Source organism: Camelus bactrianus, chromosome 15 (genome assembly GCF_048773025.1).
Source record: "Camelus bactrianus isolate YW-2024 breed Bactrian camel chromosome 15, ASM4877302v1, whole genome shotgun sequence".
NCBI classification, from domain to species: domain Eukaryota; kingdom Metazoa; phylum Chordata; class Mammalia; order Artiodactyla; family Camelidae; genus Camelus; species Camelus bactrianus.
The window spans coordinates 36,572,552-36,590,285 of NC_133553.1; the positions used below are offsets into that span (position 1 = coordinate 36,572,552).

At 42.4% G+C, this 17,734-nt stretch overlaps 1 protein-coding gene across 11 annotated transcripts in view; it reads left to right on the top strand.

Moving 5' to 3' along the window:
* LTBP1 (latent transforming growth factor beta binding protein 1) overlaps positions 1–17,497 on the top strand; it is a 369,687-nt gene extending 352,190 nt beyond the window's left edge. For all 11 annotated transcript variants that reach the window (XM_074378708.1, XM_074378705.1, XM_074378704.1 and 8 more), the window contains 3 exons: positions 11,919–12,041; positions 15,275–15,424; positions 16,527–17,497. In XM_074378708.1, the coding sequence (XP_074234809.1) occupies positions 11,919–12,041; positions 15,275–15,424; positions 16,527–16,708 (455 nt within the window). In that variant the 3' untranslated portion in view covers positions 16,709–17,497. The remainder of the gene's footprint in view (positions 1–11,918; positions 12,042–15,274; positions 15,425–16,526) is intronic.
* The last annotated feature ends 237 nt before the right edge of the window (positions 17,498–17,734 follow it).

Genomic DNA, 17,734 nt, shown 5'->3' on the forward strand with positions numbered 1-17,734 from the left:
GGGCAGTGGTTGCAAAAGGCCTTTCATCAGTCATGGTTTAAAGGCTTTTCCAAGAACTGTGTTTCCAAAGAATGTTAATAACAACTTTGGAACATCCTACACGCGAGGCACAGTGAGTGGTCGCCGCCTTGGTTTAAGCCATCCAGCGATCGCGTCCCGCTTTTGGCACTGCTTCTGTCAGTTGCGCTGGACAAGTTACTTCAGTTCCCTTTATCCAAAGATGAGAACTCTTTTGAGGTTAGGGTAATTAATACTCTCTTCTGAGTATGAAAGCATTTATCATTGTAATCAGAGATCCTGATTATGTGATTAAAGAGAAGTGTAGCTGTCAATAAACTATAGTGGAGAATTTAAATTCAACTAGAAAGATGTAAGAGGCCTCCTAAATTGAGTGACTACCATATGTATACACAGTTATGTGCAGAGTCTACTCAGTGGTAAATGGTCCAGTTCTCTGGGATAGGATTCTTGGTATCCGTGGAACTAGGTTGAATTGGATACCACATGGAATGGAAGTGAGTAGTTTACATGTTTCTTATTGGAAAGATACTTTTTATTTATTTAGAAGGCTACCCATTACTCCTCCCCCAAAAGAGTAAAAATACTTTTTTTTTTAACTAGGAAAGGATTACTGCAAAATAAAATTTAGTAGTGAATTATGCACATAAAACCTTGGGATTTAATGTGCTCGTTACATTAGTTTCCTCATTTGTGAAATGGCAGGAGCAGCAACATCTGCCTCAGATTGTTTGAGGGGTAAAAATGTGCTAATGTATATGAGATGCCAGATAGATAGTAAATGCTTCCTGGGTGTTAGCAGTGATGATAAATCAAATCGTGTTCCAGGAAATGAGTTGAGCTGATGATTCTTCCCCACTGCTACCTGGCTCTACGCGCCAGAAGTCTCTAGGAAAGGAGGCAGGAGTCAAAGGTGATGAGGGAGGCCTCAAGCTTGTTGGGTTTAAATGCACATTCAATGAATTCAAAGTGTCATTGTTAAAACCTGGATTTACCTAAGTTCAACTGAAACGTTTTGTCATTCTAAGTGCAATCCCTTTATATAAAATAAGATCAATTTTTATTTTGTGATTAGTGTTTATATATCTATAGGAACAGATTAAACTTTCCTTGAGTTGTTCTATATCAAAACTCTGTTAATTAGATCTCTGACACTTGGGCCTCCAGTTTGTAAGTTTTATGTACTTCATTTTCTCTCAGGCACTTAATATAACTGAAAGGGCAGGTCACAATCCTAATAAGCATTTTCTTCTTAAGTAGTTAAGCAGCTCTTATAAATTTAATACATCAGACTTAAAATGCAACAAATTGAATTCCGTAACAAATGTAAATACTATTTACCAACCTAATCAAATTGTCGTAGTTCTCATAGAACATAGAATCCGAGATATTACAGTCACCAGGCCTGTCAGATTCTCTAGGCTACAATCCTCCTAAACAGTGTAAACATATGAAATAACGACAACAAAAGCCCTCACTCTGCAACTGTAATAGAGAAGTATTAATATTCTAAAGTTAATGTACAACATTATCTCTGTAGCACAGTTACCACCTTAGGCTACCTGGGGTTACAGAGCGGCAAGATTCACTACTGGGATTGGCAGTTATTAAGAGATTAAGACCGGGATGTGGACCTTGTAGACTCACAGTGTGAGTCTGAGTGGCCTTGTGTGGTACAAAGAGCACAGGCTACTGTTTCCATGGTAACAGGGGACCCCAGGTGTTTCTCATGCAGGTGGTTTTTATAATCATTGTCATCCATTGCAGTGACTCTCAAGGGAACAACAGGGCAAAGTTAATAAAAGCTTTTCTCTGACTACACAGAACTCCCCTCAAGAATCAGGTGCCTTCTAAAGGGATGTTCTCACTTTACCGAGATTCACCACCACACTGACGCCCAACTTCCCCTGTCCCAGGAAGGCAGGCTAGTGTAGTAGTCAGGGTTCTCCAAAAAAACAGAACCAATAGGAGAGAGAGAGAGAGAGACTGACTGACTGATTCATTCATTCATAATAAGGAATTGACTCTTGTGATTATAGAAGCTGGTGAATTCAGAACCTGCAGGGTGGGCTGATGGTGTGGAGGCCCAAGGAGAGCCGAAGTTCCAGGTCCAAAGCCATCAGGCAGGAAGAGCCAGTTTTGTAGATGAAGTCCGGAGTCTGAAGGCGATGGGCAGTGGAATTCTCTTTCTCAGAGGAGGGCCAGTCTTCCTGTCCTAATCAGGCCATTGGCCCACTGAAGGAGGCCCACCCACATAATGGAGGGTCCTTTGCTTTACGCAGGTCCACTAATGTAAATGTTAATCCCATACAGAAATACCCAAAATAATGTTTGACCAACTACATCTGGGCACCCCGTGGCTTAGCCTCGTCAGCACACGAAACCAGCCATCACAGCCAGGATTGGAAAAAAGGTCGAGAACTAGTTAAAGAAAATATTTGCGTTTTTGTGGACCTTCTCCAACTCCCACTACCGTCCCATACAAACGCACACTTAAGGAAAGGCCTGTATTTTCAGTTTGGAGCTTAATGTTGTTCCTTCTCCTTCCCCAGATGTACGCTGGAGAAGGGCAGGGAGGAGGTGGGCTGCTGAACGCTCGATCAAGGGCCCCAGCCGGACAGCGCTGTTGCGGCAGGTCAGGGCCTCTTTTTCCAATCCGGGAACGAGATCCTGGACTTGTGAAAGGGAGTAAATAAACAGGAACGTGTGACACAGAGGCCAGGGACGAAAACAGGGCCTGTGCATCAGAGGAAGAACACTAGAAATGAAGCTAAAATGGGGTTTTTATTTTAAAACAACCTTGTGTTTGGCAGGTGCACTAGAGAAAGAGAAAGCAATGAACAAGTCATGTTCAGGTTATGATCATATTGTAGTCATGGATTAGAAACATACTAGAAAAGGAAACATGTTTTTGTCTCAGAGTAAGTAAAGTTTAAAAGGGGGGAAAAAAACTCTGAGGGGGAGACTTTTCCTTTCCTGCTAAACTGTTGGCGACAGAACGTGGGAGGAGGGTCCTGGGACCGGCCACAGTTCCCAAACTCAGTTCCCTGGAGTTGGCGTGAGTCAGCGAGGGTTTGGACTGGCAGCTGGGGAGGACCAGCTGGCCTTAACAACAATTACAGAACAGTTAAATGGGAGGGGAATTTGATGGAAAGATGGCCATCTGAGGTCTTCGAGTGTGTATGACGTGGACTTTGGGGTGTCTTACTTTCCTAAGAGCTCTGCATTGAAGTGCTAAGAAGGTATTTGGCCACAGTCTGTTATATAAAATATTCTGACTAGAGAATAACTTTCATTGTGATTATAATTGCCCTGCTTCCTATTAGAATTTAGAGCCAGAGTAGAGGCATTAAGACATGCATGTGAAATGAACACCATGCATGTGAATCTGATCACCAAAAGCAACACTATTTTTCATTAATAAGCAATCTAACTGATTTCAAATAAAATTTTAGCACTTTGAACTTTCTACGTTGAAATCAGATTATGAGTAGGCATTCCATTTTCTAGAAATGCCTTTTCCATGTTACCTTGATTTGCTCTTCAGTGAAAATTTTAATTTCACATTTTTAAAGTAAGCTTTGCTAATAGGATTTTTTTTTTTCTCTTCAATAAGAAAATGAACTGAGTGGGGCTGTGAAAAAACTCACTGGATGTAATTGCTTAAAGTCCTGTTCTGTGTTTGAGGTTTTGAATTCAAATAACATTGTATGTATTTTGACCTTTTTCTTAATTGACTTTATAAGACAACTGTGGCTAGAACAAAGACCCTGGCTGCCATGCCTTTTAAATGCCAACTCCGTGGCTAGAGCAGGCATGCCTGGCAGAGGAAGGTTGAAGGAAAGAAAGTTTATCTCCTCTCCCTTCGTGCAGCAGACAGATTGTACCTCCTAGGATTGGGAGGAAAGCATCTAGAAAGTGCTCGGGAAGCATGCTGACATCAATCTGCACGCAGCAGAAGCTAGGGTGGTAACTGTTCTGCTCAGCATCAGTGGCCGTGTCTTTAAGAAGCAAATTTCAAAAGATTAGCTCCTGGGGAGGCTTCTGGGCACACCAGGGCCTCCTCCTGTGCTCCCTTCTGAGCTTCAGGTCTCAGCAGCAAACAGAACAGTTATGAACAGTTGTGCTGGTTGTGCGCTGTTCAACCTTAGAAGTTACCACGCACATCATAATCTATCAGTGCCTTTGGCAGAATGGCTACCAGTGTAGCCAGAGAAGTCACTGCTGGGGGGAGAGCTCCTAGGACTGTATCTGATCCTGAGTAGATGCAGAGGGGAAGGTAAGAAGAGTCACTTCGCATTAAGATAAATAGCAACATGTGAGAAAATCATAAAACAGAGGTACAGATCTTAACATAGCTTAGTTTTGCTTTGCAGCTTTATCTTATTTCCTATAACTAAATGGAATACACATTTATGAATAATTTATTATGTTTAGTGTGACCTGAATATTCCATTAATTACCTAGAACTTGCTTTTCAAATGATTAGGCAGTATATATCTTTATTTCATAACCTTGGGATCTGTACTTCTGAATATTAATCAGGAGAGTTTTGAACAGCTTCCAAACTTAAAATGAGCAAGGTTAAGATACTTGAAAATACACTTACTTTTACCCTTATATTTTAATACTGGTTTTTTTTTTTTTTATTAAAAGAAAACAATATTTTGAGAATTTATCCTGACTTGACCTTTGGAATATCATTAAATTTCTCTGGACCTCAGTTTCCTAAGCAGAAAAATGAATGAGTGTTAGATTATCCTTACAGGTTAGAATGTCAATGCACTGTAAGTTGTGTTCAGTTCCACTATTGTCAGTCTTGTGGAAACACCCAGCTGAGCGCCACCTAAAAGCAGTAGCGCCATCTAGCGGCGATTACCTCATATTGAAGTCGCAAGTTTCAATGACCCCGTTGTCTTCTCAGTATTTTGCAGCCTAACAGTAAAAATTTTCCACTTAGAATTGTAGAATATGTAAGCTAGAAAGAATCTTAGAAATCAGGTAGTCTTGTTTTCTTACTTTACCAATTAAAAATAGAAAGATTAGATGAATACCACAGTTTAAAGAAGACACTTTTTTGTTTCTCAACATTTTTTTTAAATTGGGGTTAAAGTCACATGACATGAAATCAAACATTATATAGTGAACAAGTCAGTGGCATTTAGTATATTCCCTGTGTGTGCAACCTCCTTTTCATTCTTAAGCACACACATAGCTCAGATTTCAAAATAATTCTTGGTGGATGCAAGAAACATACGAGAAAAAAAAATGTATCCCTTACATGTAATATTTATTTTTCCTGATTGTTGACTTCTCAGATTGTTACTTCAGAGGTACTTAAAGAGTAGGAAAGGAGGAAATGAAACCGTTTATCTGTCCCTGCAGTTAGAAAAATAAGTAGATTTGTTTAGAAAATTAACATGTTGAACTTTCCTATTTCCCTGTTTACTGTATTGTCCAGTCTTGTCTCTTATCAAATATTAGAAGTTACCTCATTGCTAAATTCCTCTGAGATTGCCTGAATGCAAGACTTAATGTTTTATTTCCAAAGCCCTGTTTATTTAGAAATGGGGAAGACCTTTCATGCAGTCCTTAATAAGAAATCCGTAAGTTATCAATCAGTATCTTAAGGTTTTCATGTGTGGCATAATTTAATGCCATTACAAGTGTTTAAATTTTGAATCCAGGTTTTAGAAATGGATTTCTAAATGGAGCCTCCATTTTTTGGCATTCATACCCAACAAATCTCTCTCTCCAGTGAGAGTCTGGCTGCAGAATGAGCAATGTGATGGAAAACGCGGGGAATGGCTGAATTGAGAGGACAGCATTTGATGAAGGGTGGGGGTGGGGGAACTTGACTGGTCTGCAGCCGGTGAGTTTCCTTAGAGCCTTAATATTTACAGGAGTCCCGCAGAACGTAACCCCTGCCAGGACGTTAGACTTCATTACTTCCCTGTCCTCGACAAGTACAATTTAATTGAACATTAAGCAATTTGATCTCTTTCACCTAATAAATCGAGCAAATTCAATAAACATAAATCCTGCTAATGATAAAGCTGCCCCTGGTGGCTGAGCTCATCAGCAGTCACGCTTATTACTCCCTCGGGAACTTTAGTCACAAATGCTTATTGCTGTACTAAGTATTTACCCAGTGCTTACAGTCTGGTGAACCTATCTCATAATTTGCTTCTCAGGGTTTCAGAAGGGCGGCTGTGGAGCAGGAAGAACGTGGTCTTGGAGCTGGACTAACTTAGGGTCAGATCCTTCAACTCAGCTGGGACACTTACGCTCTAAACCTTAGTTTTCTTACCGGAAACAAAAGGAGCTAATTACAGTTATTTCATAGGATTCTGAGATTTGAAGGGAAAAGCGCATGCAAGGTACACGGCACCTGACACAGAGGAGCTTAATGCTGCCCGTTGGTTAGCTTCCCTTTTTCCCAGTGCCCGTCAGCAGGGATCTGTAGTAGGCAGCATTCTGTGGTCCTTCCACCTCTCTAAGGCTCTCTTCTCCGTTCTGCATGCCTGGGGCTCTGCTTTACCTTCCTTCCTCCTCTTCAGCCGCTTGACCCCCTTCCTGTAGATGCTCACCTCCAGGGCCAAGCTTTCCTGGCTCTGCCTGGCTGGCTCTAGGCATGGCCTCTCCAGCAGGTGCTGTGGCACCTGTCTGTGCACTGTCATTTCGTCCTCCCCACCCCCCCCAGTAGTGTTCTCAGCCATTCAGTCAGTCGCTGAATGGAACAATGACCTGCCGTTAATGCTGCTAAGGCAGAAAACCAGACTCCTCTTTCATAGATGAAGTTCAGGGAAAGGTATCCGTGCAAGGAATAGGAAGCAGTAGGACTAGAACCCACGACTTCGGACTCCGGGTCCTTTCTCTTTTTAGAAGACCTAATTTTCTCTCACCACGCAGCAGGTTTTAACATCATGGAAGCAGGCTGACTCTGCCTGTTCAGCAGGCCCTGTGGGTAAGAGTTTACTGTCTGAGAAAGAACTTAAGCAGACATACACCTCAAGAGATGGCCAGTTCCCAGGGTGTGGCATTGCTAGTGGAATCCTCTTACATTCCTTCCTCTGTCATCAGCACTGGATGGTATGTTCTGTAAACGGTGAACATTCTTCTAATTCCATAGCTTTTGCTCATTTCACAGGAAAATGCCTGTTTTACTGCTGACTCAACACGTGCTGGGGTGAATATTCATTCCCTTCTCCCTGTCTCCTTCCTCCGTTTCCTGGTGTGTATGTTCTCCAAACACCATCATCAATTAAGAGTGCATGTGGAGGCCTGTAAGAAAAACACCTGGTCTAGAAATCTGAGCAAAATATGATCCATTTTTAATGCATGTGGACTGGTTCCTGCTTCTCCTTTATTTGAAAATGATGCGCTTCAAACTTTAGAGCACAAGGTTTTCGGCTCTGACATGTGGAGAATGAAATGCAGTCTCTTAATTGGTTCTCAAAGCAGCTGTATTTAATCTGCCTCAGTCAGAAGGAAAACTTCATCCCCCAGCTTCCTCACATGCCAAAGTGGCACTGTGACGTGGGACTGTCCAGACCAGCCCCACAGATGCGTCTGTCATCAGGAATGAAGCTTTCCTGCTGGGATATAGTAATGTGCTTCTCATTGCTGCTGACAGCAGGGGGTCCCAGACCCCCTGACTCCAAGGGGTAATTTTTAAACTTTTTTTCCATTTATAATTAAAATCAAAGGAGCACCATCTGTCATGTGGCTCTGCTGTGCCAGGGAAATGAGTGTGATCAGTGGCCTGGATCTTGTTTAGACCGCGTAGTGATGGTGGCCCATCCCATCCCGTTTGTGTTTCTTGTAGCTTTGATCAAGAGCTTCACATTTGTGCCTGGGGGGGGGGGTTGCAGTAAGTGGGAGGACTCAGGTGTGACTGTTGCCTGTCCTGTCCATTTCACGCTCTTATTTGGTGAGATCCTGGATGGACACGTTGTGTGGTGTCTCATAAAGGGCATTTGCCTCACCAAGTACAAGCCCTGCTAAGCAGAGCTCTTCCTTTGCACCACGCCCCAGAGAACTGGGTGCTTAATTGTTATTGACATGCTTAAGAATGTCCTGCAGAAGGAAAAAGACTCTAGGGACAGAAAAACGGATCCACCTCTACACGCTGAGCTGGATGAAGTGGCAGCAGGCAGATTCTCATGGGCTCCCATCAGAAGTTATGCAAACAGGTCTGGGGTCTGCAGTTCCCAGGCTCTATACTCTCAGCCAACCACAATCCACTTCCTTCCCAAGCTGGGCTGGAGCCAGGACCCAGCCCTGGGGGTGACCAAGGCCAAGCGCCTCCAAGCGAGATGGGTTCCGGTTGTGGCTTGGGGTGCTCAGAGACCCAGCACGTGTGAGGAACATGCATGTGCCCAGGTCCTGAAGAAAACACCTTGCCCAAGACTCAACAGAAAGCTCTCATGTTCCAGCTGCTCCCTTACAAGATGATGAGAAACCCGCTGTCTACTGCAGGCATTCCTAAAGGATTCAGGTTTATACTAGCAATTGTTGAACATCCGTTTCCCCCCCTGTATTTTGAGTTCTGTTGATCTAGTGTTAAAACATTCTGTTGCTGATGCTTTATCACTGTCTGACCAAGGGATTAAATTTGCCAACGCAGGCCGTAATTCTTGAGATGAAGTCCATGAAGACATCTTTCTCTTGTTTACTGAGCTGGAGTTTCCCTCTATTTAAAAATTCCAAATCTTGAAACAATATCTAAAAACATCTGGAGACTGTACTTTCATTACTCTTAACTTATGGCACAGTTCTTTGCCCACTGACCACTACCTTTAAAGTTTTGCTAACACTAAAATTTGTATCAATCATTCTGATACTGTCTTTGAAAATCCATTTATTTCCAGATGTTCAGTAGGGACTTGAGTGATTTTTACCTAAGAGATAAAACTATAACCTCCATTTTTCCTGGTGCTTCAAAATGTATGAAGAGTTCCATAACATCATCTTATTTTTTGTACGTCTGGAACACAGAAGCAAACAGGAAATGTTTTATCCCCATGTGACAGATGTGGAAACTGAGGCTTGCCCAGAATTGCTAAGCTGGAGAGTAAATGGTACAATCAGGACTTGAGCCCCAGCTTCTGCCTCCGTAGCCCATGTCTTGGCCAAGAACGAGAGCAGGTGTGCGTGACGGGAGACGAAGCATGGATGGATTAGGATAGATCCCTCCATGCTCCCAGGAAAATAACTCAGAATGCATGTGCTGGTGGTGCTGGGACTGTAGCACATCTTCAGATAGAAAAGAGAGTACATTCAATGCAGAAATGTTGTTTTGATAACTGAGCAAAACTATCTTGTTGAAGTTTGGATTGTTAATGTGTGAGTCAAAGTGAAGCAGCCTAGGACAGTAAGTACTAGAATCTTAAGAGGAAAATGCCTGATCAGGGAAGAAGGGAGGGGAAGGAAGATGCAGCGAACCCCAGAGGTCCTACCCCCACCCCTTACGCTCTTCTGCTCCGCGGCTCCGCTTTACCAGAGCCTTCCTTAGGAACCACTTGGTTGTCCCCAGCCACAGCTTACAGTTTGCTTTCATGTGGCTTTGGGTAAGCTCTTTTTAAAATCCAAAATGTCCTGTATGAAGTAATCCCTGTTCGTCTACTTAGTTTCAGGTCAAGGCCTACCTTTTCCAGGAAGCTGTTCACAAACATCACCCAAGAACAGAAGTCTGTTCCTCCTCCTCCCCTCTCACACTTGGTCCCTTCCTTTTGTGAGGTTCGAGGGTGAGAGCTTGGAGGGTAGAGGCCAGCTCATTTCTTGGTGGAGGACATACGGTCTAGGGGCCAGGCAGCCCCGACCTGACAGCTGGGAGCTGGAGAGGAACATCTGCTCGGCCATCTCTGGGTTTAGTTTTAGAAAATAAGAACGTGAATTAATTTATTTTTCATATCCACTCTTTTTGTTTTTGGTTTTTTTTAATTGAAATAGTCATTTTACAATGTTCATATCCACTCAATCACAGTTGTTGCTTAGACAGGAAATGCTGAGCAAGCCTCCTTTTCAGATGTAAAACAAACGTATATAAAAAGTCACGAGAGAAAACCACCTCAGTGCATGACACTTGTAAACATTTCTACCATCTTACCCTCGCAGGGAAATCCTTAATTTTTCTCTTTCAGACCTGAAGCAGAACTGACAGCTGTTTGTGTTCTCTTTGTTTGAAGGTGTATTTTTGTGAGTCAAGGATCATTTTCCAGGTTTAGCTATTTCCTTAATGAAATTCACGTTTCCCATGGTTTCATGTGAAAGTGCTGGGAGCATCTGAGGGGGGTGTCGTTCCTGGAGTGCTTCCCACAAAGAGAATTTTAGGAAGGGCAACCATAATCCCACCGTGTCTAGTGGTACAGGGTCTTTTCTGGTTTTACATTCCCTTTCTGCATTTTAGGGAGAATGTGCGTGTGTGTGCATATACACGCATGCACACACGCGTACTCACGCCTTTGACTCCTTTAAATAGTGGTGATAGAAGAAAGCCTTGAGAGTTTACATATTTGCCTCAGTGCTTTTCTTTAGTTTTGTTACAGAAGGAAACAAAATAGAGGAAAGGTCCTTTACAGCCCAGGCAATATGGCTGTTGCCTTGTGTGGCTGTCCTGAGAGTGTCTACCCAGTCCTAGGGCTGCTGACCTGCCACTCTGGAGGAGTTGAAGTCTGGGGAGCCCCAGAATTTTCACCAACTGCTACATGAATCCTTGGGCAGGATATTTTCCATCAAATGTGCGTTCAAAACATGAAGCTATCTCTTCTAAAGCTTTCCTCTCTAGACCTTCTAGATGATGCTGCTCCAAAATGCAGGCAAGAGCCTGGGACCATGAAATGCATTGAAAGGTCAGTCACCCCAGAACAAATGGAGAACCAACAAGATCCCAAGTGCTACGGGACTCCTGTGAGGAAGGCCAAAGGGGAGTTTGGAAGTCAGATATCCTTGGGGGTGGAGATATGGCCTCAGGAAGTGGTAACTGCAGATGCATGTAGCTGGGGTGCAGCCGAGGCAAACACAAGCACTACAACGGGGCTGAGACAGACGTGAGAGAGGAAGAATGTTAAATGTCTACACCCTTGAGCTTCAGGACTGAGTTCAGATACACCAGCTGTCATTTAACCACTCCATGCTTCTGTTTCCCACTGGTAAAATGGAGGTGATAATAGTAGCTCTTCACAGGGCACTGTAAATGTTTTAGTGAATTAATGTACACTAAGTGTTTAGAACAGTGTCTGGCAGAGAGCAAACATTACACAACTGTTAGCCACTATTATTCCTAGTACCATTACCTCACTGTTACTGCTATTATGACAATGATCATCACTGCTGTAATGCTATTCATAAGGACCAGGTCTTGAGTAGAGAGGTATTATAGTAGCTACATATTTCAAGTGGTACCTAGTAGCATCCTCACTTGGTTATTCTCGTTTTTGGATCACCAGAGAGACATTTTTCTTCTGCCTCTAGTGAATGAAATAGTATGTATGTATCTATCTGTAAGAATGACTATTTTGTACATGTTAAATGTTTTGATGAAAACACCCAGTGGGTTCCAATAAAGCTGTTCTTCCAAAACGCCGGCGGCACTCACAGCTGGCTCACTATCAGGTCCTTACTCTCCTGCGATAGATTCTAACCAACCTTTCAGCTACTATTTTTGGTCTTCAATTCTGGGTCTTAATTGTGCTGTACAGAATGACTTGCGTGTGCATGTAAATAGAGCACCCATAAAGGATACTGAGACGTTCCAGGATCGGGGTGAGCATAGGAGATCCGGGCGTGCGGTGGGACGGCGGCGCCCTGGTGGGTTCCTGATGCTCTGAGCGGTGAGCGGGTGCGTCCAGGTGTGAGCCAGCAGCAATGGTGTGACATGTTCCTTGTTTCCTTTCTAGACGACTACGCCCAGCTGTGTAACATCCCTGTCGCAGGACGCCGGCGGCCATACGGACGAGACGCCTTGGTGGACTTCAGTGAACAGTACGCTCCCGAGGCCGACCCCTACTTCATTCAGGACCGTAAGCAAAATTCTTCGGTTCCTTTTGGACTAAACCATGTTTTAGATTAGTCAGTGGTTCTAAAAATGTAGTCCCTGGGAACTTGTTAGAAATGCACATTTCTGGGCTCTGCTGAATCAAACTGGGATGAGACCCACAAGTCAGTTTCACCCACCCTCTGGGTAACCCTTACACTCACTCAAGTTTGAGAACCACCAGATCAGTTATGAGTCTCACTGGTGGGGCTGCTGTTACGTTTATTTTCTTTACCCATGAAGTGGTGGCCTACTTTATGGGCCAGAGTTTTCTTGAAAGCTTGGTTATATTGTAGTTTTCTTTCATACAAGGAAATGATCAGTATTAACTCTGTCCAGTTGATCTTTATAAGCATTTTGAGTGGGAGGTAGAACCATTGCTCTCCTGGTCAGAGACTAATTGTTAGAATTCACTTGTGAGGGGGCTTATTAAGCCAGAAACGACGTGTGCTGGCTCTTCCTGGACTTGTGAGCAGAGCATCCCGGCTGAGGCCACCACATGAGCTAAATATGTCTGTAGGAGAGACCAAAGTGTTCATGTACAGACATATTATGTGAAGTCTGAAAAATGGGATGGTACAAACTGAAATATCAGTAGATAATAGGTTGTCAGCATTCAAGACTAGGAGCAGTGCAGAATTCAGGTGCCTGGTCCACAGAGTTCTCCCGAGGGGCCTCTGTGCAGTGCGTGAAGCAGCTCCAGGGATTCCAGCCAGAATCCCTGTGGACCTGGGAGGTGGGGTTAGGCTGGTGGAGACACTGCTGAATTCTGAAAGCCAGTAAGGCAGATGTCTTTGGGGACCCTACCCAGGGGCCTGATGTGCCACACAAGCATTGTTGAAGCTACTTCACTTCGGGGTCTGTTTCCTTCCTTCCCTTCTCCTCCCCGCCCCCCCCCCCCCCGTTTTTTTTAAAGGATGCAGTATATTGATGATTCACACAAATCAGAACTGCTCAAAAACGTACATGGAAACAGCATTCTACCCATTCAGCTAGGCTGGGGCTTCCAGACTGGTATAGGGTGGGTCTGGACCCTGGCCAGCATGCAGATGGCCCTTGGTGCCCTCTCCCAGCCACCCCCACCCCACCTCAGGATAACTGTCCTAACTTCTAACACCTTGGGTGATTTCTTTTAATCAACCACAAATAACCATGAATTATTTCAAGAAATGTGCCTAAATACATTAACAGCTATAAGACTGTATACTTATGATTTATACACTTCTTTGTGTACATGTTAGAGGTCAGTTAATATTGACTTTAAAATAAAGAAAAAAATACTAAGGTTGAAAGAAAGTATAGTTTGCCTGCCCCCTAGATCCAAAATACCAGGGTAAATCTATGTTTAACTCTGACACAAGCCCATGGCTTGTGTGCGTAACGTCTAACACATTATAGTTCAGATGCCAGGATTTTAAGGTTGAAATGTTTTGGCTTCGGTGCCTTTTTTTAATGTCATTGTTTTGAAACTAACTATTCAAATGTTATGAAATTGATGTGATACCAGCATGTTTATTTCTTATTTAGCAACATGGGAAGGGGAGATGCACTCCCAAGGCCTCCAGCTTTGACTATGTAATGCCCTTTAAATTTCTTACCAGTAACGGAGAAAGAGCTCCTCCTCCTCCCCAGACTGGGACCTCAAGGGCTCTCTGGCCCGGCTGCAGGAGTCATCATATTGGGTAGATAGGAAACCTCAACCTCTCTTTTACTATCACCTTGACGATTCACCGTCTCCTGCCTTCTGGTTGTTTAAGAAAGTGGAGCTGATGGTTGGTGTTATCTTTAGTTAGAACAGTATGTCTTAAAACTGGAATTTACTAGAGCAGAGATCAAGTTTTTCTATACGTAGCCAGATAATAAAATTTTTAGGCTTTGCAGGCCATTTAATCTCTGTTGCAGCTACTCATCTATGCTATGGTATCAGGAAAGCAGCCACAGATGAGATGTCAGTATGTAAGTGAGGCTGTCTTCCAATAAAACTTTATTGACAAAGCAGGTAGCCAGCCCTATTTGGAGCAGGGGCTATGCTTTGCTGCTGCAGTTTTAAGAATCCTAAAGAAGTATTTTGGGGAGTGTCCTAGATATGTGTCTGTAGGAGTTTCAAGTTTTAATTTCATGTTTTAATTAATTTCTGTAGTAAAAATTTTACAATTTATATAAATGATTTTGCCTAGAATTTAAAATACTTTCCTAGATTGACTATTTTCTTGTCAGTGCTGCTTAAACTGGCCTTGGGGATCTGCTGCCAGTCATGAGAGCCAGTAGTATTTTTTTTTTCTCCCTTAAAATTTTAAAAATGGCCTCTCGTGGATGTATTACTCAATTTTTAAAATCACTGTTAGACCTTACTGCCCTGCATAAACAATATTTTGCTGCCCCCTGCAGTTCCACTGGAGAATTACTTCAAAGGCCAAATGGAGAGGTCTGGTCCTACACTGTTTTTTTCTTCTTAAAAGCTAATACAAGCAGGAGAGGGGAATGAGGCCCCCGATCACAGTATATTTGGGACACCAAGGATTTATATTTACAACTTTTACATTCTTGATGCCTGGTTACACTGTTTTTTCCTACTCAGCTCTAGCTCTGAATCAGGTTCAAGATATCTAAAGAAGAGCCAAACAAGAGCTGCTTTGTTTTCTAAACACAAGTACGATGTATTTTTCTCATTTATCAGGATGTTTTGAGTCCCTTTTTACTGCCTTTATCCTTTGATCCCCCAAGAGCCCTTTTGTAAGGCTCATTCCAAAACTAGAGCAAACAAACAGACATCCCTTGGCAAGGCCAGGCTGGCTTGTCTCTGCTTCTGGGAGCTCCAAGTGAAAAAGCACCACCTCCAGTACTCATGGGTTGTCTTAGCAAATGTCTGCTCGATACTGAGTTCCATTGGTTCCATCCTGAAAGACAGTTTGCCCTACTGAGAACTCAGGAAATTTTAAAATCTTAAGCAAAAAATTTCAGTTACTAAGGACAGAAACAAATACCCTGCTTTATCATTTTATGTGATTTTTTAAACATAGAACATCAGAATTCAAGAGGTGAGGCTAATCTATACAACATATACAAGGTTTGTAATAGTTTATACTTAATATTATGAACAGATATGTTCACTTACATTTTAATGCTGTCTTTCAAGTATTGGAAAGATGAACCTTAATAATCATGTAGTTTTTAAAAAATGGAGTTTCTAGAACTTGTCTCCTTTCCTTTCCCTTCCAGGTTTTTTAAATAGCTTTGAGGAGTTGCAGGCAGAAGAATGTGGCATCCTCAATGGATGTGAAAACGGCCGCTGTGTCAGGGTACAGGAAGGTTACACCTGCGACTGCTTTGATGGGTACCACTTGGATATGGCCAAGATGACCTGTGTTGGTAAGAATGATGTGCATCTGATGGGAAATTATTCTTTCCCTGAGATGCTCTGTGGCCAGACCTCATACAGTCAAGTACATGTAAGATAGATTTGCAGGATTTAGGAAGATGGGAAAAGTTCTGGAGATTGTCAGTGCTGAAGAGTGTACAACAGTGGGAAGATGCTTAATGCCCCTAGACTATCCACTTAAAAATGGTTGAAACGGTCACTTTTATGGTGTGAATATTTTTTTTAAATTGTAAAAGTTAATATTTAAAAATTCATATAAATGGTACAGATGGAGGAAAGGCCAGGATCTCCTAGGTAATTACTCTTTTTTAAATTGAGATTTTTTGACTCTAGCAAATAATGCTTTCCCTGAATACCTGACACCAGCTTTAGAGAACACAGATGTCCAAAAAAAACAACCTACCACTTCCATTTTGGAAAGTCCTTTTAAAACTCGCTCATGTTGCCTTCCCTCTTCCTCTGAAAAGAACAGTAAATGTACGTTTATTCTTCCTGTGTGATTAATGTGCCTGGTGACCCTCTATGGTAGAAGGCTCTTGTCTTGCAGCGGTTTGGTTCTTCCACTCGCTCCTATAGTTTCCCCATGTCAGCTTTGTCTCAATCTGCAGTGGGTCTAAAAATAGGTAACCTGGGTTATTACAGGTGTTTGAAGTGCGTGAGAGCCCTTCTTTCCTGTGGAAAGAAACCTAAGAAGGTAACTTAAGCCTTTAGAGAGGCCACTCTGTATCTCTTGCCAGCCTCCCCATTCTTCTGCACCTGTGGGAAGGAATTTAGACATAGGATACTTCTGCCAGCTTCCTTGAAGTTTAACTACAAAATGTCAAGCTGACAAAATGATTTGGGTTGCATTAATTAACAGGGAAAGAAATTCTAGAATCTCCCAGATAGTCTACCTTTTTAAGATCCAGAAAGTAATTTACCTTGCATGTGATTGAAAAGACAATAATGGGAAAGACTATATAGTTGACTCGGGGGAAAGCAGAGAACAGCTGGGCTCAGGCTACAGCCGGATGCCTCAGGTGAGCCAGAGGTTGCATTTCCTCCCGGAGTGATGTTAAAGCTGGTTTACCTGCATGGTTTGGCTTATTGCAGATGTCAACGAATGTGATGAGTTGAACAACCGCATGTCTCTCTGCAAGAACGCCAAGTGCATCAACACAGAAGGTTCCTATAAGTGTGTGTGTCTGCCGGGCTACGTACCTTCTGACAAGCCAAACTACTGCACTCCATTGAATACCGCCTTGAATTTAGACAAGGACAGTGACCTGGAGTAATAGAATCTACATAACCTAAGCCCATATACTCTGCACTGTGTAAAGGAAAAGAGAAATGTATTATATACTTCAGACATTGCAACCTAACCCAGAATGTTGGAAATACGAAAACATCGTGGAGTTACGTATCCTCAGAAGAGAAAGGGTTCAGCGTGAGCCTGACTGGTGTGACAGACCAAATGGACATTTCTCTGAAAAACCAGTATATATAGTCTGTTCATATGTAAAATTCAGTGGAAAAGAGGCAGAACAGTGCTGTTATTTTAAACAGAAGGTTGTATTATTGTTTTGGTATTTTTTACTGTTGCTTGATTAAATCTGGCATTTAAATAGTGGTGGAAATATTTTATGTAATTTTCATTTTTCGGTTGTTTCTCTCCAGACTGTTTTTTAAATCTCAAGTGCAAAAAGTCTTTGATAAAATATTGTTTAAACTGTATTATAAGTATTGTTACACAGGGTTATGCTATTCCTGGTCTGGAACATTTTTAAAATCCAAATTGTCTGTCCTGTGGAGCAGGCAGTGATTGTTTCAAAACTTTTATAAACATTTGGAGAACAGTACTTTGTACTTACCGTGTGTTGTCAGATTTTAATGTCCATTCTTAGCCAAGCTGCTAGTAGGTGTTAATTGGATCCATTTCCTACACTGAAATGGAAGAACTAATGAGCTTATATTAGTATTGTAACATGTAAAGTAAGCCCAGCAAAATTTTTTAAAAACTTGATGATCCCAATATATTTACCATTGTATGTTAAAGCAAAATAAATCACCTTTTTTTTTTTTTTAGAAAATGTCTACCTCAGAATAATGTCAATGAGCGTATGTGTACGAGTTGTGTCCCCGCCCACCCCACTCTCTCAATGGGTTTCCATGAATCTGGAGTCTTTTACAGGTTAGTTATTAAATTTGTTAGATACTTTTATGCACTGAATTTTGTCCCCCCACCCATCTCCTCCAAGACTCAGACTGGGGCTGCATTTTTAGATGAAGTCAAGGATAAAGGAGGTCACTGGGGTGGCCCA